At 44.4% G+C, this 22294-nt stretch overlaps 1 protein-coding gene across 1 annotated transcript in view; it reads left to right on the top strand.

Moving 5' to 3' along the window:
* Window positions 1–1216: 1216 nt before the first annotated feature.
* MYO5C (myosin VC) overlaps window positions 1217–22294 on the top strand; it is a 1267761-nt gene continuing 1246683 nt past the window's right edge. Inside the window, exon 1 of the mRNA XM_078684841.1 lies at window positions 1217–1515. Coding sequence (XP_078540967.1) covers window positions 1489–1515 — 27 coding nt within the window. The 5' untranslated portion in view covers window positions 1217–1488. The remainder of the gene's footprint in view (window positions 1516–22294) is intronic.

Here is a 22294-nt window from a genome sequence, read left to right as displayed (position 1 = left end):
GTTTGAAGAGATAAATCAAAAAGTGCATTGTTAAATTTCATATTTCTGAGAACGATCTCTGTAGTTTATATTTTTAGTTTTTCATGGATTAAAATAGGGAAAAATGCGTGAAAAGAGGCAATAAAAACACTTTGCTGGTTCCAATGTTTTATTACTTGATACATTTTCGCAAAGTCAGTACTGGAACGAGGAAGACCAGACGTAGAGGAAATGCCCTATTGTTTACTGGTGATGGACATCACCCCTAGACTAGGTATTCCTTCAGTATCGCTTCAGGTCAGTGTTGGTATTTCTGAAAGCAGCAGAGTGTAGCTTCAATCTGATGAGTAGGGAGGATAGATTATTTCGGAACAGAGAAAGGACACACAAAATCTATTCTATTCTAAAATCAAAGTGTAATAAACAGAGGAAAAATGTAAGTCTATGGGTACCTGCCTGTCTCATTAACTGGAATGCTCACAGGGTTAGGACTTGGCAATGAAAACCTGGAACAGGAGCTATGAAGACTGTGGTAAATAATCTAAGTTACACCTGGAGGCAGAGCTGCTGAGTCTGGAGGCAATGGTTTGGCTGTTCATAACTTTTCACCACTTGACTCCCAAGACCTACTTCCAGTCCGGATGTAAATCTTATTTTTTTTATTAATCTTTGTCTTATCACTTGGAGATCAGTTTGCCGGTGAGATGTGACAGAGAGAGTTTTGTGGTATTTAGGGGGGAAAGAGACCCGCATGTCCTCATGAGGCAGTGTCTAGGGCCCAACACATATTAAATACCCATAGGTGCCTGTGGCTGCTGTTTCCTTCAAAAATATGACGTGAGTTCTCCAGTAAAGAGCACATCGAGAGTAACCAGGACTCTGTGAGAGAAAGCTTCTGGGCTGCCAGAGGTGATATCTCACTTCCCGAACATGTAATGTATGTGTCCCTGAAGAGCACACGCGCTGCCTAAACCTAGAGCCTGTGTGTAAGTGTAAAGTAGCTCAGTTGTGATTGTGAACCTATAAGTTACATGCACTTGTTCTACAATATTCAGATCAAAGTGTTTTGTGCAGAGGCGTGGTTTATGTTTGTTAATTTGTTTCTTACGGTTATCTTATTTCAGTAGTCAAGTCAATGTAAAGTTTTCCGCGCCGTGGCCACGCAGTGCCCACGACCAGGCACAGGCTTTACTGCGCCGCGCGCACCCCTCGGCCATCCCAGGGCGCGCGCCGGTTCACGGAAGCGAGCGCCGCGAGACTCAGGTGGCCCGGAGCGCACGAGAGAGGAGTGGACGAGCGTGGGACCGACGGGAGGGGCAGGCTGGGCAGTTGATGCGAGGTCTGGAAGTCGGGCACTCCCGGGCGGCCAGGGAAGGACCGGGGAGCCCTCGGCGGACAGCCTAGCAGCAGGCAGTGGGCGGATGCAGCAGGAAGGAGCGGCCCGAGTGTCCGCTTCTCACCTGTGCGACGGTGACAGCTGGGATCTGCCTCCCCCGGACGGCCCACCCTATGGCGCTGGCCGAGCTCTACACACAGGTAAAAACTTGCCAACAAAGTGCTGCACGCCTGGGGGTACTACACAGAGAGTCTTTACAGGAACCTTCCTGGGGGTGGGGGTGGGGGGTAATCCGGTCTCCCAGCTGCTTTCTTAGCAATGCTCATTACCTGTAGCGCCCCCCCTTCTTCCAAACTGCACCTGCTGTTGGGTTTAGGACGGCCTCTCTCAAAGAGTGAACCCAACTATTGTTGTTACTGTATGTTTCTGCTTTTTCGTACACGAATTAGTAAGTGGGCAGTGCAGTTGAAACTTTGTGATGTTTGCATCTGTGCATAGGGACGCGAGCGACTTCGCCTAATACAGAGGCTGTGTGCGCCGAGTGTGTTGTGGTAATGCTGAACTCCTCTCCATGGAGACCGGCACAACCCAGCCTGAGGGGGGCTATTTCATCCGGTGCATCGGCTCACAGCTCCCTCCCGCATTCCGCGGGTCTTTTCAAACGTCTCTTGCGTGTGTTCGCCAGACCGTGCATTATTCAGGAGTTTGGACTGACGTGTATGTCACGAGACGCGGGCACTGGCGGCCTTTGCAGGGCAGCTCTGACTGTAAGGGCTGCACTTGTTCAAGGAAATGCGTGTTACTGTTTGGTTTCAGTCGCCCCACCTAAAATCACACCAATCTCTCGGTTGGGTTCCGGAAGAGCGATAGCAGCACAGTGTTTTTTTCCTGCTCTGTCTCTCTCTTGAGATAGATCTGACTGATGCTACTCGCATTGTTCAGGTTGTTAGTCCATTAGCAGTGAAATATCTGTGTTTTTATTTGAAAGACCACCTCTGCCCTCTCACCTACTGCACAGTTGACCTGTTTTTCAAAGGTAGAAAGTTAAGGGCTACTTTTCATTTTGCATTTCACTAGGTCTGCGACATATACCATCACCGGAACTGAGACATATTACATCATTGTTTCAGCCAACAATGTTGTAGGATGGGGCTTGTATTGTAATTTTAACAGCTCCCTTGTGGACTCAAAACCACAACATGTGAAGCGTGCCCAAATTGGCCAAAGACATGGACCACTTGACAGCATTGTTTAAGAGTAAAACATTTCATCTAGTCCGTTTCAAACATTAGACCAAAAGTCAACTGACAGTAACTCTTTCTTTCACATCAAACACTAATACCGGCATTGACAATGCAAATTGTTTTGTCTTTTTTGTAAATAAACGTTTCCTATCAAGATTCACAACACAATGAAGGTATAACGTAGGCACAGTAGGCAAACACAAAGAATAAGCAAAGGACATGTGGCAGAAGGAACATAACATGATTCTCACACATGCAGGACAGGGACAGCACAATTAGCTAAAACACTATAGAGGATATGAGATGAGTTAAAGGACTGTTGTACATGCTCCGCAAAAATTATTTCAAAACCAGAGAGGAACCCTTGGACACCCAAAGGACTAGGATTGAACTGAAAATTAAAAAGAGAGCCTACTCTGCGATTTCGTCATTAAGACCTTTATACACACCTGATCATACCAATCCGACTACATACACACGACAACCATTCATAGAGGTCACCGCCAACCTGGTGGCTACAGTATATTGGCACACAAACTCATTAAAGGTCAATAATGTTTACAATTTCCTGAGACAATTTATTATAATTTAAACAAAAAAAAACAGGGAAAGTCTCAATAAAACCATTTATATTCAGAGATAATCACAGGCATAATATTCCACAATAATCACAATTGGTAACACAAGTAACAATGTGTATAGATCCACAAAGAACGGGAGTATTTAATATTTGAGTCTTGATAAAGAAGGTGAAATAAGCATGCCTGTATCTCCCAGCCTAACATGGATCTTCCCTGAGTCCCTTATGACAAGTCCAGTTTTGTTTGGCTTAACATGTCAGTGAGCCATAGTATTTAAAATTGATTTCACAGAGCTCACAGTAGAACAAGTTATTACTTGATATATGAAATGCATTCATCCATGGATGCATTTCTTGCCACTTTCCCCATTTCTGGAAGAATGGCGAAACTGTGTGTCCTCATTTGAGGGAGACGTTGAGCTGTTGAAATCTAGCCAGAGAGTGAGTTTTTACGTGCCAAACACATAGCCAGCCTGAAATCTTTCAGTTGAAGGTGGCATACCTATTTAAATTCTAAAAGATTGAAATGGTTTATAACAATGTATTTCTTCATATCCTTTTCCCTAGCTTTCCCTATTTCTGTATGCTCATCATTCCTCAGGCGCTTACTTTCTCCGACCACCTCTATCACATTTAAAGATTTATTATTGATATTGCTGGGTGTACCACAGCAAGATTTTGTAAATGTTTTAAATAATATAATACTGAAAGTATAAACTGGGTCAGGGGTTCTTAATCTTTTAACTTACATGGACCCTCACTTAGGGGGCAGATGTATAAAAATACCTATTTGCGATTCTCAAATAGCGATTTTTTGAGAATCGCTATGTGAGAATTGCAAAATGGTATGTATCTACAAAATCACAATTTTTTAGCGATTTCCTACAATTCCTTGTTTGCGAATAGCAAATTGCGAATTCGCAAATAAGTAATAATTTCCAAATCATTTCTATGGGCCAGGAGACCCATAGGAATGAATGTGAAGTTATTCTCAATTTGCGATTCGCAATTTGCTAATCGCAAATTGAGAATAATTTCAAGTGTGCAAGGGTGTCTTAAGGACACCGTGCTGCACCCCTGAAATTTACATGTGTGCGCATATGGCGCACATACATGCCCTAAGGGCATGTATGAGCGCCACATGGCGCCTTTACAAATGCCAAAAAGTGCATTTGTAAAAGAAATCGCAAGTTAACACCAACTACAAGTTGGTGGTAATTTGCGATTTCTCAGTGTAAATTCACAAAACCTGAATGCTTCATCCATAGCATTTAAGGAATCGCAATTTGCGATTCCTTAAATGCTGACGCAAAATGAAGGAATCGCAAAATTTGTGATTCCTTATGTTTGCGATGGGATTTCAATGATACATCGCATTTCCCGTTTTTTTTTGTCGCAAACGCTGCTATTTTGCGAATCGCAGCATTTGCGACAAAAAAAGTTTGATACATCTGCCCCTTAATCATTACTGCAACCCGGGGACTCCAACTGAATTATTTTTGGAATCTGGGGACCTACTCTGGATAATTACTGTATGCAGGTGACCTTGCATAAGCATTTTTTTAATAAATTGAAAAAAAGACTTCAAAAATAAAGAGAAACAAGGATTCAACCAAATATACAAATGATGAAATATTTCATATTTAAACAATCTAAATTTGAATGGGAAGGTTGTAGCTTTCCTAAATGTAATTGAGGCCACTCATCATCCATTCTTTGTGCTGGTTGATGCACTTGCACTGCTCCCATAAATCAATCTGAGGATCCTACCCTAATTCTTAGCTTCCAGTTTTAAATTCAATCACATTTACACAATGTTTTATATTTTCAATTGTACATTTTGCTTCTTTAGTTATACACTTTATTAGTTTGTTAATATGATTCATTTTTCTAAGCAGTTGTGAACCCCTTAAGTAGGCTTTGCGGACCCGTAGGGGTGTCCGGACCACTGGTTAAGAACCACTGAACTAGGTGAAACATGGCCATTACGATCTCCTATTGCTTTCTCTCTCTTTTTCTGATATGCTACGGAATAAACAAAACCAAGTGGTAGGTCCTGCAACAGCCTTTATTCTCTATGATCTATGCACAAGCATCCACCTGGCTGTGATACTGCAGCCTCTGATTTCTAGCCATTGTCTGTGAGGACATCTGTGTGCTGTCAGTTATAATGTAGCCCATCATATTAATGTGATGTAATTACAAAGTACTATTGCCAACTCATTATTAATGAGTTCGTTTTGGGGTATCCAATGCTATTGTTTATTTGCAGTTAGATGGAAATGCTTTCTCCGGCTCACTAATAACTTTGTCAAAGTTTACTGAATCTGCTTGATAATCATATTCTACAGAAAAGTACATGCATGCACGTTTGAGCCTGTAAAGTTTTGTTTTGTTAGAAGAAGATACAGTTATGACTCACCATGGTGTGGCTCAGGACTGACACAGGCAGCTTTAGATGTGTCACATTTATCCACTTTGCACTTCACCTGCCCCTTCACTGCTCATATATTTTGTTTTTGCTACACTCGTCCTTCGGGTTGTAGAACCGAAAATACCCAGCTACTGGGTGTCCGCAGCAGGGCGACCACCTGAATCTACTATACCCTCCTTATATCATAAAGAAAGACACAGGAACCTTCGTCTGCAGAAAGGACAATATTTATTAGTATAGCCCGGGCTTTGGAACAGAGTCCCAAGCTCGTCGGAGACAAGACAGAGGAGGCTGCTGCTTTACTCCGCAGCTTACAGGCCTTATATACATATTTCCCCACCCTAAGGAACCAGTTCGGATGGGGCTGCAGTTACGCCATTCTTCGTTCAGGCAGGACTGGTACTGCAACAGATGGCGCAATAGATTGGGACAGATCTTGCCAAACAGGAGATGTACGTGAAAAACACACGGATCTTGCAAAACAGGATATATATATATATATATGAAAGAGCAAGTTCTGGTGACGTTGCCAAGTCTTTGTTCCCCTTTTAGGAATCGGTTTAGCCGCAAGGTGCGGGGAAGGCGATTTGTATTTGATAGATGAAGACATCAGCAGAAAATCAAGCCAGGCTCTTTTGTCACGAGATGGCAACTCAAACATGGACTCATGAAGAAGAATTGGACGCCTGAGAAGGACGAATTTCTTCAGGGTCCTTCAAAAGATACTTGTACTTTCCAGATCCTCCTGCCTTATGGTGCACCTGATCTCTTCTGTTTTCCTAGATTACTGAGTTAAGCTTTTTGCACCAGCAGTCTATTTTCTTGATGCTATTCAGTGTTTCTCCATTCCTTGTTCCTTTAGTTTCATGTTGCCTCGCTTTCCTTTTGACTGTTGTTATTCCAGTTAGCTTGTGGGGAAGCTGGGATTTTCATCTAGATTTTCTTACCCATCTCTAGAATCCCAAACCAGGTCGACTGGACCTTTTTCTCTGTTCTAGAAGTATAAAGGGAAGATTTCTTTGATGAAACTTTGAACAGCTTTGCAACCAAATGCAAATTTACCTCAAAGGACCACTGACTGCGAACTGAAAATTTGAAGATTTATTACAAAGCCAAATATAGTTGAACATACAAACATCTCAGCAAAAGGTTCAGAAAATAGACTGACACTAATACAAACATAATTCTACGCAGGATTCTCAGACGACTCAGAATAAAAAGCAAAGTCAATTCGAGTAACATTAACCAACCGAGAACTGTCCCTGCTTGAAGTTTGGACTGCATTTATAAAAGAAAAGAAAATGATTAGTCTGTCCCTACACTACTCTAAAGTAACATCCCTACTTAACATTCCCTTCAGACAAGAGTAAAGGTGTCAGCAGTGAAGACTTCCAAAGAAGTACATTCACTTTCTTTAGGCAGGTAGACTATTGAGCTCGTTCTAAGATGCTCCTTCTTACACCCCACTCTACCCTAAGTCCCCCAAACTCTCTCTACAACTACCTACATCCTGCTCTGTCACTTTCCTAACAATATCTGCTCTCCACCCTCGGGTGCTATCCCTAATACAAAATCCCCAAAACAGTTGACACGCCCAGAGGTACGCCCCTCTGGCAGGTACAGATCTTCGGACTTTTCCAACATGGCACCTTTCCATCAAGCGTCCGTTGGTGTGTCCTTGGGTCCCAAGCACCTTCCTCGCTGAATGTTGCACTCTCAAATTCTTTGGTAGCTTCTCTGCACTAGCGCCTACTATCCTAACTCCTAAACAATGGACTCTTCTACCTAACCAGCCTTGTGGCCTTGCACCTGCAAGCTGAAACACATGGGAACATCTCTGAAAACATTTGAAGTTACAATTTAATATTTTCTGGGGACAGCTTCTTTCCCGAAGAGAGAAAATCATTCCTTCTCAACTCAGGCTAACAAAAGAAATTACCGTTAGGCCTCTGCTGGCTTCAGCATATCCCAGGCCATTGCACGTTAAATGCATTTCTAACATGACATGACATTACAATTTCTCACTCTTAAGCATTAATTCTACTTCCAATGTAAGCAATATATCTTTCATTTTAAAAGCCTACGTTAATTTACTCCATAAGCGCGTGTATACTTCAAAAGGCATTTCATTACTAATACGACATTTCACATGTGCTTATATTTCTCTACATTAAACCAACATTATTTCTTAACCAAGACACTACGTTAGTCCATGATAAATGAACACCACTCTATATGTTATACTAATCTACTTTAGTAAGACCCTCTAAATATGTGGGTGCTGACTACTCGGGATTATGGTGCACCCCTACAATTTTCAAAATAACATGGCGCTCTCTCAGTCGTCACACCAGGGAGCATTGGAATTCCCCATAGTCTGAGTCGCTAAGATCTTTGTCAACAGACAGTGATTCAACTTGGTCCCAAAATGGGAATTTTACATTCAAAGTCCCATTAGCAACGTTTGCAGAATAGTGACTTCAAAACAACTGGATTATTATGCATCAAATTTGGCATGCAGCACTGCTTCTTCTCTGCGTTTGATGTGATGTAAACTAGCTCAGCTGTTTTCCTAACTTTTCACAGTAGGAAGTTATAATACTACATTGATGATTGGGTTCATGACCTGGTTCACAAACGGAATTTTTTATTTAATTTGGGAATGCGATTCGCTGATATATTTTAGTATTGGCCATTTTGAGTTTTGTGCACTAGTCCATACCCAGTGAGTCCTTGGGAGAAAGTATGCGGCACAGGACATGGCCGACGGCTTTGTCCTGCGCCTAATGAACACTGTGTGTGTGACATGCACCCCAGAGGACCTTAAGGCAGGTAGTGGCAAACCCTAGACGGCTCTTTATCATTACAAAACCCCACAAATTCACTGACAAATGTACGTTGATAGACACTAAAATTATTTACTAAGATCAATACAAAAAAAACACCAAATAATATTCTCTTAAGCAATATAGTTGGAGAAATGTTATGGTTATGATCCAAAACTTAAAAGCCACCGGATAGTTATGCATCCATAATGTTTTACACCCCATTGTATTGCTAATCTCCTGCCTAATGCCATCACAAATTACATCACTAGTATCATCAGCCAATTCTTCCCCAGTAGTATTATCAATGACATTCCAGAAACTACACACCAATGCACTTTTTCAAATATGTGTGTTGACGGTGATTATAGTCTTCTTCTTCTGTACAACTTGAGGAGAGACATCTATGCCGGGACACTGCAGCCTTACAGCTGCTTTCAGTTTTGTTAATTAAGTGTGTTGCTAGTGAGAGTAATTGTTATCGCGTTTGTTATTAATGTGGCATCTTTGTCTTCAGCTGGTTGTTGACAGTCGTACTACAGCCTTACAACCGATTGTAATATTTGTGGCGACAGACATGCTGCTTAGAAGTGCAATCACAGGAGCGTTTCACATTTGGTGCCTAGATCTCAGCAGTGGTACTGCAGCCAGGTGTTAATTGTTTGGGAAGATCTCGATTTAAATTACCAGTGCACCGTCAGCAGATTTTCTCCTTATTACACTTCAGAGATGGTTATTGCGACTTTGTAATTATGGTTAAGTTGCGGGATCTGTTGGGAATGGATATTTCAATTTGTTAGTGACTTTGTTGCTGTTTGACGAATTGTCAGAAAATTCGACATATGCTTCACTCGAATATTCGTTTGTTTTCAAATTTCGCGCAGCCCCGTTAGTGTGAGAGATTTATTTGAGGTGATCTGCTAGCAGCATTTCCAATTTTAAATTCCACAGAAACATTTTAAGCTACAACCGGAGAAGCTGAATCTGCCGAACTTTATTACACTAAGCTCGTCATGAATAAAGAACTCTCAAAGAATATGCCCATGATGTGACTTTTGTGGGAACCTGTTTACTGTTTTTTTGTGTTTGAACGAAGGTGCCAAATGAACTTAGGAGGATTAATCTTTTGTGTATTTTTTTAGTCATGTTTGAGATCCGCTGGGTACTCAAAGCGGTGTGGGAAAGTGACATGGCACAAAGTGGCTAAAAGCCACTCATCGAGTTTACAGAAGGCTGCGTGTGTCCAGTGCATTGTGGGGAGGCCGAACAAGTGCATACTTTGCCTGTTTAGTGTTGGGTTAGGTAGAACCAGTGCATGGCAAGGCCTAAGGCCACACTCTGAATAGGACCACCACTTACTTGGGAGGGCTTGGGTCCGGGGGAACATAACGAAGTAATAGTCATGGTTGATGGCCACATGGAGGGTCTACTAGCAAGTTGGCATGGTCGACCTTCATACCTAGCATTTAGTGTGAAAACATGAGAGCTCAGGGTAGGTCTTAATGATAAAATGTATATTGTCATCTGTAATTTTACATTGTAGATGTTTTATACAATGATATTGATGATGTGCTCAATGGTGTCATATTTGATTTGATCAGTGATGCATGGCGTCACGAGCAGCATATAGTGAGATATTGTTTGTGCAAGTGACCACAAATTGCCAATTTCAGTGTTTTTTGACAGTTTTTGACAAAATGCTAATTCATTTAAAAAGTTTGTTTTTACGTGAATGTGAGTGCTTTAATTTAACTAAGACTGGCTTTGCTATTTATTGGATTTGAAAGTTTTTTTTATTGTGAACTTTTGGGAGTCATTTGGGATGCTGACCTCCATCTCAGTTCTAGATAGGAATTGTCTTAAAAACACATTATTCCTACTGAATCCCTTATAAAGGACTGTACACCACATTAACCATGGTATTTATGCACATCAGATCAAAAGACTGCAGAAAGACGGAATTGCAGCTGGTGGCCTGATATTTGTGATGAAAAACATCCACATGTTAAATTATAATAAAGAGTGTTCTCCGGCTCCTGAGAGTAAAAAAGAATTGAGTTTGTCCTTTGTATGGCCTACTAATGCTTGAAGCGGTCCACTTTAAAATACCTCCAGGAAAAGGTTCACAAATACCAACCACTCCCTTGCTGCTGCCTATGCGCAACAAGAAACAGTCAACTGGTCACACCTAGTGCCAGGAGGAAAAGCAGGAGCCATAGGTGATTTGCAGTAGTGGCATCTCGCCTCTGCAACAATCTGCTCCAGACATGCACAGTGCTAAGTCTCTCATGCCCCACAGACATAAGCTCAAACCGCAACTATTTCAGTTCTTGATCATATCTCTTTGTGAGCAAATGGTACCCCAAATTTGAGACCCCATAAACGTTACCTCATTTCACTGGATCGAAGACGGTGTCAAACCTCAATTTCTTGAGGCAATGTGTCACCCCATTCAGACACCCCCCTAAGCACCAAAAATTAAAAATACAATATATTAAATAATTAAGATGAATTAAATGGGCCCAATCAATTAATGAGTTCTAGAGCAATGAAACATTAAAGGGGGTTGTTTTACAAAATGCAAAATTAAAGCAGATCAGAGTCAACGCCATGAAGACTCTCAAATGCAGAGTATGCAAAAGTCAGGATTTATTCTAAGTTCCAAGTGGGCAGCAAAATTAATAGAAAAATGGACAGCATCCCTAGTAGATTAGGAAAGTCTTCTGGCTCACCCCCAAAATCGAGGACTTTTATACATTAATTGACATAAGAACTACAGAGACCAGAGTCTTACTGTCATGTGAGCAAATGTATCATTTCATCCGCAAATCAGAACACAAGAAAAATAAATGTCACCCTGCCTTAACACCTAAGCTCTAACCCACTACATGAATAACTCTTCAGAACCCTCTATACTAATGTCGCCAGGAGATACTAGAACATAACTAGATAAATGTACAATGACGTATGTAAATGAATGGAGCTCAGTGAACTAGCGGGTGAGAAATGGGTTTTTGGTTGCAGAGGTATGCAGCCTGTCCAAGCTGGAACCACAATCCTTGTCAGAATAAGTCAGATACACACACTAAATTAACCTGTGCTCACCTTCTGGTAGCTTGGCATAGAGCAGTCGGGCTTAACTTGAGGGGCCATGCGTAAACTATTTGTGAAGTACTTCAAACAATAAAACAGTGAAAACACCACACCGAAAGTTACCACACCAGATCAGAAAATAGAGCTTAATTTAACGAAGAAAACAACAAAATGCTATAAGTAGAACTGGAGTTAGGAATTTTTAGAGAATATCTTGAAGTACAGTGCTTGAAACAACGTGCCAAATGGGGCTATCTGGTCTCGCTGGATTGGGTCAAATCCAAGGTTCAGCCGTACAGTGATAGAGCGCAAGTTGGATACAGGGACTAGCCTTGGCCCACTGAAACAATACTGGTTGTCGTCGAGATTCGAGAAGCAAAGAAGGCGATGTATGGGCATCAACCTCTAGGATGTATGCGATGCTTTGGCTCAGAGTCGTGCAAAGTCGTAAATGCATCAGGAATCGAGGCGATATGCCACACCGTTGGCAATGCGACGTCCTCAATCCTTGCAGCAGCGGCGATGCTTTGGCGTTGATGGAGATGCACTGGTTCAGAGCGGCACAATGGCATTGATGTAGCGTTGGCATACTGAGTTTGTGTCGATCATTCAACTATCTTGTTCTTATTTCATTTGCCCTTTACTGCCAGTCAAACCTCCTTGGTCCTCCAGTGGATCTTGTTCTGTGCTGCAAGGTACTGGGATGCTTGGAGGATAGGCAATTATTAGATGAGGACCAGGAATAAGATAATTGCTACATATAATTGCATCATTTTGTCCGGGCCAAGGGCGGCCCGTCAAAGCCCGAAAAAGGCCGGGCTGGGCCATACCCTTTGGCTTTTACGCTCTTCACTACTCCCTTGGCCTTTATTCAATATCTGGGGTAAGACTGAATAGAGAATTCTATCGATTGAAGAAGAACTTATTATAACTTTTATGTAGGCATCTCATTACTGATAAGCATCCGTGATTCACACTTTTTTGTTTCATTTTTTACATTTGTTCTTGGTACCTCACATATTATATCAATATTATTATTTGGTTGCCTTTTAATCAAATGGTGGTTATTAAAGGTTATGGTTAGATATTGTAACTTATTGTACTTGGTATAATCAATATAATTAGGAATATATTGTAATTTTACCTCAAACTGCTCCCTCTATACTGATTAAACAGTTGAGGTAGATATTCCTATTTAACTAAAAAGGCATGATGCGGAAGAGGAAAGCCGCTGATACGATCACCGGGAGAAAAAAGATTGCAAAAACACAAAAGTTAGTAAAATCTGCAGCTGAGAACTGTACCCTTGCTGCCATTGATGGATTAATTGAGGAGGTAGAGAGTATGTTATCAACTGGGAAAGAAAGTAGTGTCAAAGGAAAAAGTAAAATTTCTTCCTATTACAGCAGGAAGGAAAAAGTTGGTATGATAAAAGCAAACAGTCCATCTATTATTGTGCACCAATCTCACAATAAAAAACCAGCGCAAACACTACCTACTTCCCCATCAAAGTCAGGACGGAGTACAGTTACAACTCCCTCTCCCACTTCGAGTAACTGCGGTAATATAGAAAGGGACCAACATAGCCTATCATGCAGTGAGGTAGTGAATATAGAGTGCTCAAACAGATACTTGCCCCTAGAGGATAGCGAGGAGGAAACCCAAGCAGGTTGTTCAGTGGGGGAAGATGGAACTAGACCAATCAGTTTGGGCCCAATAAAGGAAGCTCCGCCGAGTGAAGTAAACCCTACCCATAAACTGGTGCAGGACCTCTATGAAAAGCTTAATATTGTTCAAGAAGAGGTTATAACGAAAGAATGATCGAGGCACTAATAAACTGACTATCCAAAGATTCAGGAACTGCAGTTCTTGATTTAGGGGGCAAATCCCAAATAGGAAAGAAACTTGATTGCCCTAATATAGGGAATTGGGCACCTAAAATGTCAGATAGAACTTTTGTAAGTCAATCTACTAACCAGGCCACAAACCAAAGTACCTACCCAAACCCAAAATTGTACACCAAACCTATCCTGGAGTCACATAGGAGTACTGGTCCAATAAAACCGTTCTCTTCTGGGGATCAAACTAAGCATATAAATAGAAATCCGGAAATCCAACACCCAACCAGGCCTTGGGGGGCATTGAGTTGGGGAAAGGGCCCTGGTGCTCAGGAGGGGAACCATAGAGCTGGTCAGGGCCGTTACACCCCAATTAGAGAAGATTAAAAAATGTACCATGTATTTTTAACTAATGTACCGAGGTTAGCCCTGAATAGTAGAGAAGACAGGGAGTCACTTGCAAATAAAGTAATACACTGGATCAGGAGGGATAGGCAATGTCTTTCTTTAATAAGATCTGATATAAAAAAATGTGGAAAGGATCCCTCAGGGTACTGGGAATGTAGACGATATAAGGGTATCTTTTTGCTCTAAAGACATCGTCAAGAACTTAATTATTATGAATCTAAGATCTCACTCCCTCTTTGAATCAAGAATTAGCATTAGGCAATGTAGAACTGACTGAATCAGTGACCCCTATCGAACTGATAATTTAAGGTTCTATAGTGACCTTGAAGCTATTGATTGACTACCCCATGCATTGAACCCATATTCTGAAGCGAGTGACACAATGCATCTTCTGTCTGAGGCACATTGGTATTTACAGCCTGTTGACCATCTTGGAATGCATCCCTCATGTGAAGGACATAAGAGGGAGGGTAAACAACTAAATGACATTATGATCTTAGAAGGGTCTACGCACTTTATTAATACTGGCCTCCGAACTGAAGCACTTATAGACTCTACATCTAAACGTGATAGCCTTGTTATCCTAGTACCATACTCAATTCCAGATCAAATAAAGATGGTATCTTGGAACATAGCAGGGCTTGCCAAGAAATTACATGAACCTGATTGGCAGATTTTCACCGATTCCTTTGATTTTTGTCTTTTTCTGGAAACCTGGGCAAGGGAACCTCTGTTTAAAGTTGGCTATAGGACATTGAGTTTAGAGGCTCACCAATCAGTTAGAGGAAGACCATCTGGAGGCCTTCTAATCTGGATAAAAATAACATAAATGCTTCAGTAGTTACTTTTCCCACTGCCTCTGTTGATATCTTGGGTCTTAGTTTTAAATTTCCGAACAAGTATCAGCTTCATTTGTTTAATATATGTATATAAGACCTAGAGAACCCTCAAAGGAATCAGCAATAATCACCCAGTTAGAGGAAGCCTTTGATTCTATTCTTCCCAATGAGCTTATCATACTCGGAGGTGACTTTAACTGTTGTTACAAGTCATTGCAGGGAGTAAATATGGTTACCGAAGAACAAGATTTAGCTATGGGCATCCCCTTTCTGGGGACGGAAGAAATGATAAGACTTTCTGCCTCTGCATTACAAATATTTAATTTTACTATTGAAAAGGGATTAAGATCGTGTAACGGGAACATTCTCAGACCCTAAATGTTCAAATACCTTTTCAAGAGGGCCAGCATCTTCCCGTATAGATTACATCAAGTTAAGTACTTGTCATTGGTACCTTGTGTAAGATATTAAGGTGGATAGTAGCAGAAGAGAAAGTGATAATTTCCCCTTGTGTCTACATCTGGTAGGGAAAGGTTTTTCTGCTGCAATTCCAGCCCCAAATGGGTAGGGACATACAGCCCGAGGTTTCAAATAATAGGAGAGCACTAAAATGGCCATCCATTCTGGGCAAGATTAAACCACTTACGCATGTTTACAATATTTTTGCTGACTTAGTATTACTCTTTTTAAAAGAGCGTTCTGGAGTTCTAACTATAACTCAGACCCACCAGATGTTAATGGATAGTATAAAGCCTTATCTAACTAAGCCAGTTTTCGGGAACACCAAACACAATACCAAGATCGGGCAGACTAACCCATGGTTTGACATGGAATGTGTCCTTGCCAAGCAAATTTTAGTTAAGGCCCTGAAAATTAAGGATATTTCTCTGATTAGGCAATCAAGGGACGTGTATGACAAGTCCAGAAAGTCGCACTTAGAAGGTGGGAAGATGAAAGCTGGGAAGAATTGCTAGAAGCTGCTAAGAGAGGTGACCAGTGTTTGTTTTGGAAGATTATCGCAAATGGCACCAAGGCAAATGCCCCGGCCCAAGACTATAATCTGGATCCTAGGTCTTGATATGACCATTTTGTCCACCTATATGCCCTTCCGACAAATTCGACTGAAGCCTCCCCAGTTAGTATCGAAACTCTCATGTTACCTAATCAAATCACACCTCTTCAATTTAGTATGGCAGAGACAACAAAGACAATTGCTGCCATAAAATCCTCTAAAGCTCACGGCCCCGATAAGATCCCGGGTGATATGTTTAAACATGAGATAGATGTATGGGCCCCATATATTAACCTTCTCTGCAATGAAATCGCTAGAGGTCAGCCCATCCCTGAATCATGGAAAGGAGCGGAGATCGTCCCGATCTAAAAAAAAGGCTCTAGGGACGATCCCGCAGATTATTGACCTATTAGCGTACTAGATATATTACAAAAGGTCTAGGCAAAACAGATCTTAGACAGACTTAATGAGTGGATTTTAGATAATAATGTGCTTTCCCCATCCCAAGCTGGTTTTAGGAAGAGAATAAGCACCATAAATCAGGTCTTTAGGTTAATAATCATAGCATGGAAATATTCGAGGTTAAGACGTGGTCATCTGTATGTGGCCTTTATAGATTTAAAGGCCGCATTTGATTCCATCCCTAGAGACCTACTATGGGCCAACGTACTCCAGCAAGGGGTCCTGAATAAATCGTAATGCAGCTAGTTAGGCTCTATGAAAATACGTTTGCGAAAGTGCGATGGGGGAAAGGGGGAGAACTGACAGAAGAGATACCAGTAAAAAAGGTTGTGCGCCAGGGCTGTGTCCTGGCGCCCACCCTACTTCTCTTATACGTCAATGATATGATAGAGTTCCTCCAAAAAGTGTTGATTTAATTCATTCAGCTTGGGAACATTGCACGTTTTTTGATCTTTCTAAAAGTAGCATTTTTAAAATTGTAATGATACATTTGACTTTACCATTAGAGAGGATTTATCATTACAATTCCAGAGGTACTAAACATTACAGCTCTTCTGCCTCCCATTTGGGAATTGCACTTATTAGCTGTATCCCCAGTGTTAACCTAATTAGAGGGGTAGACCTCACAGTAGTGAAAAACAAATTTGGGAGTTGTTAGAGGATGATAAGACATGACCCACACAAGCTGGTTGATATATGTAAAGTTTTTATTAAGAAAAGTCATTGAGCAGAAGCCGCCAAGCTGAACACGTGCAATTTTTCATCCTAACCATCCTCTTTGGGTATTAGGGTCTTCTCCTTTCTGCTCTCCTAGTGATGGGACGGCACCCTCGGGGAAACAGAAGTTGAAGACTTTGAATATCTGACCATAGTTAAAAAAAACAACCCTTCACCATTAGCACCGCAGTGTGTTTATCTGTCCGACACAATCCTCTGTTCAAGGCGGGCTCTGCGACCACTCGTAACACACCTCATTGATAATTGTTTTTTTAACCGCACCAGCCCTTTTCAGCAGTGATGCGCATTAACCCGGCATATGATCCTCTTACAACTCCCTCTCACCAGAGTCTTTCACTACCAGGACATGTAAAACTTAGAAGTATATGTCCTGCCGTGTACTTGCACAGCATCCTGCCCTATTGGGTACCTAGGGCCTAGCTTAGGTGTGACGTACTTGCAGTAAAAGGGCATTTAAGGCTTGCAAGGGCTTTTAAATACCTAGTCTCATGGCAGTTTAAACTGCACTCACAGGCTCTACAGTGGCAGGCCCAAGACATGTTTTATGGAATAAATCTTGTATTTGTTTTCACAACATCATAACATCAAATATGCCCATAAGTTCAGCTATCGCACTAGTGACCTTACCACTGAATTTCTGGGCAAGCAGAACATGTACTCTATTTTTTTTTTGTATCTGAAGACCAGTACTGTCTGGAGAATCTAGGGGTGACGTGAACCTGTTGCAGCCTCCCCGCTCCGTGCCACTGGGAGGTGAGTGGGGCCGAGATCGGCTGAAGTAGGACCTGACTACACCTACGCTGCACCTGTTTACCGCCTGGGGCGAGCCTTGGCTGCGACCTGACCTGCCTGAGACGTGAGCTCCTCAGAGATCCTCTAACCGACCGCTGGGCTGTGTGCGCTACATCCAAGGCCGGAGGTGCTGGGCTGACGGCGAGGGGCTGGGCCGTGTTGATCTGCCGGAATCGCTCCTCTGCCTTCGAGAAACCCCGCCACTGGCCCTGTGCCCTGCGCGGTCCCCTTGCTGTGGCAGGCTGGGTGCTCTTTGTGGACTGGTGCGTGGCCCCGCGACTGGTAAAGGGGACGACGTACGTCTGACACTGTCTGCCACGGACCCCCCTGGGCTTATAAAGTGAGAAGCTACGCTTTGACCTGCTGCGACCAGAACTGGCCCCCAAGTACCAGCGGCCTGCTTAAGCCGAACGTGGCAAGGCCGAGGTGGGGCCGAAGTGGGGCCTTACGATCATCCATTACCGGTGTCCGATCTACTCTTCTGTTGGCCGTAGATAGGGTCTAGAGTCCGTGACTGCCCCTGCCTCCCCATTGTGATATCTGCCGGCCCTTCTGAACGCTGTGGTCCCGCCTGGTTCTTACTGGAGGAGTAACCCTTACACACCAAAAGACGCTCTCCTGGGTCCCCCTCTCTTGCTGCAGGCCCATCAATGCAGGGCTGGGCGCCGGAGAGGTGGTAGGGGACAGATCTTGTGGCCCAGAGCTGTGCGTGCCGAGGTAAGGCTTCACAACCGACCATTGCCTGCAGCTGTCTAGCGGCACCCAGGATCAGCTGTCGCATCGGACAGCCGTGAGGCTCTGGTGGTGAACCTGCAGGGGATGGCCTGGATCTTGCCTGCGGTGACCTGGCTGACAGTGGCTATGGCATTGGCGGGCCTGCTGAGGCGCAGCAACACTGATGCTTCAGGGCCCGGCCGCAGCCAATACCTGGTCTCATCGCCTTCCACGACTCTTGTAAATTCCCAGTGCAGCCTGTGAATCTGGGGCCCCCAGGAGGGCCCCCCGCTCTACCCTGCTCCCGGGCCTGTTGGCCTGTCTTTTGAGGCATTGCAATCCTGATCGGGGGTGTGGGACTGCGCCTAGCTTGGGGGCATCCCACCGCCTTCTATTTATTTATTTATTTATTTGCTTATATAGCGCAGGAATTCGACCCCCAAAGGGGTATCTCTGCGCTTCAGTTCTTACCATAAACCATGAAAGTCAGAGACCAAAAAACAAACAGGAAAAATGCAAGGTTTAAATAGTCAGGAACAGGTGTGTCTTTAAGAATTTCCTGAAAGCTCCTAGATTGGAATTTTGTCTCAGGGTTAGGGGTAAGGTGTTCCAGAGAGTGGGACCCCTATAAGAGAGTGCTCGACCACCCTGCCTTTCCCTTTTAATCCGCGGGACTTGGAGCAACAGTTGGTTCCTAGAGTGCAAAGAGCGCCCTGGCTCGTAGAGTTTAAATTTTACGGTCAGGTATTTTGGACCAGTGCCAAACAGGCATTTATGGATTACGCAACAAATTTTGAATTTAACCCGCTGGCGAATGGGCAGCCAGTGGAGTTTGTGGAGTCTGCTGATAATATTCCGCTGACTCGCTGCTAGAGGCCCCTCCGAAACCCAGATCTGGGGTAGTAGACTGAGCCTTACTGGGGGGCTCCCGGCTGGCTGCTACTGCTCCTGATTGGTGGCCGGCCCCACCCCCTGGTCCCTCCAGAGATGCGGTGCCTATCGCCACTACTTCGCCATCGAGGCGCTGCTGGATTGTCTTTGGGCCAGATCTTTCCTCCTCCTATCTTCCCCTGCAGTCTCCTGAGGCCTTGACCGTCCCCCGACCTCCGGCGGGGCTTGGAGTTTCACCGGCGGTCTCTCCGGGTCTGGGCCCGACCCCTCGAGGCCTCATTGGCAGAGGGGTGTTGTCTCGGCGGGGGGCCCTTCAACAAACCACGGCTGGCATCTTCACCCCTGCATCACTCCTCTGGCCTGAGTTGTCTACAAACTTTCAGGTGTAGCAGCCACTACGGCATCCCACAGCGCTGGGCTCCTTCTAGGCCCCCCTGCAATGTCCACTGGGTGGGCATGTGCTCTAATTCACCAGGAGGGACGGACGTACACCTCTAGCGGGCCGCTGTCGAGCCCCGCTGCAACTGACACTTGACCACTCACGGACTAGTCTGAGTTGGGGTGCCCTAGGACATCCATCCGCATCCTTGCCAGCACCCCCCCATAGTTGCCCATCCACAAGTTTGAAGCTGGGACCACAACTGTCCGCCTCCTGCCCTCATCCACGGCGCCCGCGCTTCCCTGGGCCTCTGATTGCACCGGAAAGCAGCCGTAATTCCATTGCCGGCGTACGCGGAGGCCTCCTCAGACCATTTGAACAGCTGGCCCTCCCCACACACAATACCACCGACGTGATCCGGCTAGTGTCTTCCCCACTGGAACCCTCGGATGGCAGCCAACGTTAGTACAGACTATCGATCCGATGCGATCCCCTTCCACTATGGGGTGAGACCGAGGACGCCCGCAACTCAAACCACCTTAGACCAATACACAGTTACAGATCAGGGGTCCGGGTCTGAGGGCGCGAAAGGCCTTCCCCCAGGAAGTGGGGATCTCAGCACGATCCTACAAGTCATCTCCGCCTCTCAAACCTCAGTTGAAAACAAAATCGGGGAGGTCCGGGTGGACGTAGCCCTGATCCGGCAATGCTACGGCCAGAATCACCAAAATGGAATCCCGTATCTCCTCAGTTGAGGATTATGTGTCTAACATAAAAGAACAACTGGTCTGCCTACAGACTCACATTAAAGAGCTTCATATATTTGCAGAGGACACTGAAAACCGTTCCAGACGCAACAATTTGCGCTTAGTGGGCTTTCCAGAAGGAATCAAGCGCTGCCCAATGGAGTCCTTCATCGAAACCTGGATCAACTCCTGGATACCGAACGGGGCACTCTCCACTTGGTTTGCTGTCGAGCGGGCACACCGCTCTCTGGCTCCAAAGCCTCCTCCAGGTGATCCACACCAGCCCATCATAGCGCGGATCCTTAACTTTTGGGACAAGGATCAGATCCTGCAGCAAGCCCACAATCAGAAATCGGTGACATATCAAAATCATACTATTATGATATTACTGGACTATACTAGGGTAGTACAGTCCCAGAGGTGCTCCTACACAGAGGTGAAGCAAAAACCCAGCACCCTCAATCTGCAATATAGACTCCTATTACCAGCACAGCTGCGTGTGGTCTCCCAAGACAAATCAAATTTCTTTGATAGTCCTGAGGGGGCCTGGACCTGGCTGACAGAAGAACGCCCCCTTCAACTCAAAACCAAGTTCATGCCACTGGGGTCCCAGGCCACTGGCTCCAACAACTCAGCCCCTGAGTCCAGGCGGGCACAGTCCCTCACCTATGAGAAATTCCCCACCCAAGATCCCGACTGTGAACTCTGCAGACTCTGATCTATTCCGCACTCCTTACATCCCTGTCTGAAGCTTCAAGCGATACCGCAATCGAATCTCAACACACCACTACAAGGACGGTTGCTCACAAGCAAAGTCCAATCCAATCAGATATTTCTGCTGATGTACATTCCAATCCTTCAACGAGAGGGGTCCACCACGTCTCATTGACTTTACTCATTGTAGTTTAACTCACTTCTACAGTTCAGGGCGACAGATGCTTCTGTTTCTGAAGTATAGGGAGGGGGCGTGGGGTTGGGGCAGTTGCCCGTGTTTTTTGTTGTTCAGTTTCTCAAGGTACACAGCATCCCGTCTCTACATTGGCACAATGCAACCCGACAGTGACGCAGTCACAATTGTCCTGCGCGATAGACACACCTCTGCATCCAAAGCTCTCACCACAAAGCAAGCTCCTACAGCGCTGCCGGTCCCCCTTGTTGACCACGACATAATGACCCATCAAAGTGAATCACTCCACATCATGTCATGGAATGTTAATGGTCTATTGGACCGAATCAAACAAACCGCAGTCCTGCCACACGCCCAGAGACACTCTCCTACTTCAGGAAACCCATCTCCTGGACAATCTTTGCCCCTTCCTCGCCAGATATGGCTTCAACAGAGTCTGGCACTCAGGCTTCTCACGGGGCTCTCGTGAGGTCGCTATCCTTCTAAAATGCAACTTTCCTTTTGTACCTTCCCAAGTCACCAGAGACCCTCACGGGCGTTTTTGTCACCCTCTCCTGTTCCTTAGGTGAAGAAACTCTTAATGTCCTCTCTGCCTATGTTTCACACGCCACCCATACACAGACTCTACACTGCATAGGTGACACGCTTGCCTCCATGCCTCCAGGGACGACAACAGTAGGAGGGGACTTCAACGCCATCTTGCAGCCAACACTGGACATCACAAGGACTCCCTCTCTCACACCCACCTCCCACGCCAAAATCCTTACAAACTGGGCTGCTGCTATGGGTCTCTGCGACACATGGCGTACATGGAACCCATGGGTGACCCATTACACACACACTTTATTAGCACACCACTATCACTCTTGCATAGATTTGGTGTTTATGCCTGTCCCTGAGTGTAGCAAAATCATCATCCTTGCGATTCACTGAAGTAGATATCCTCTCAAGAGGCATCTCAGACCATTCACCTTTGCTTCTCACCATGAGTGGCCCATCCGCTGCCCTTCGTCCGATGTGGAGAATGAGCGCATGATTCCTCCGGGACCACAAATTCAAAGATGCCCTTAGGGCTGA

Source organism: Lissotriton helveticus, chromosome 3_2 (genome assembly GCF_964261635.1).
Source record: "Lissotriton helveticus chromosome 3_2, aLisHel1.1, whole genome shotgun sequence".
Taxonomy (NCBI): Eukaryota; Metazoa; Chordata; class Amphibia; order Caudata; family Salamandridae; genus Lissotriton; species Lissotriton helveticus.
Note: the sequence above shows the minus strand (reverse complement) of the source record. Positions and strands in the feature narration are given on the sequence as shown.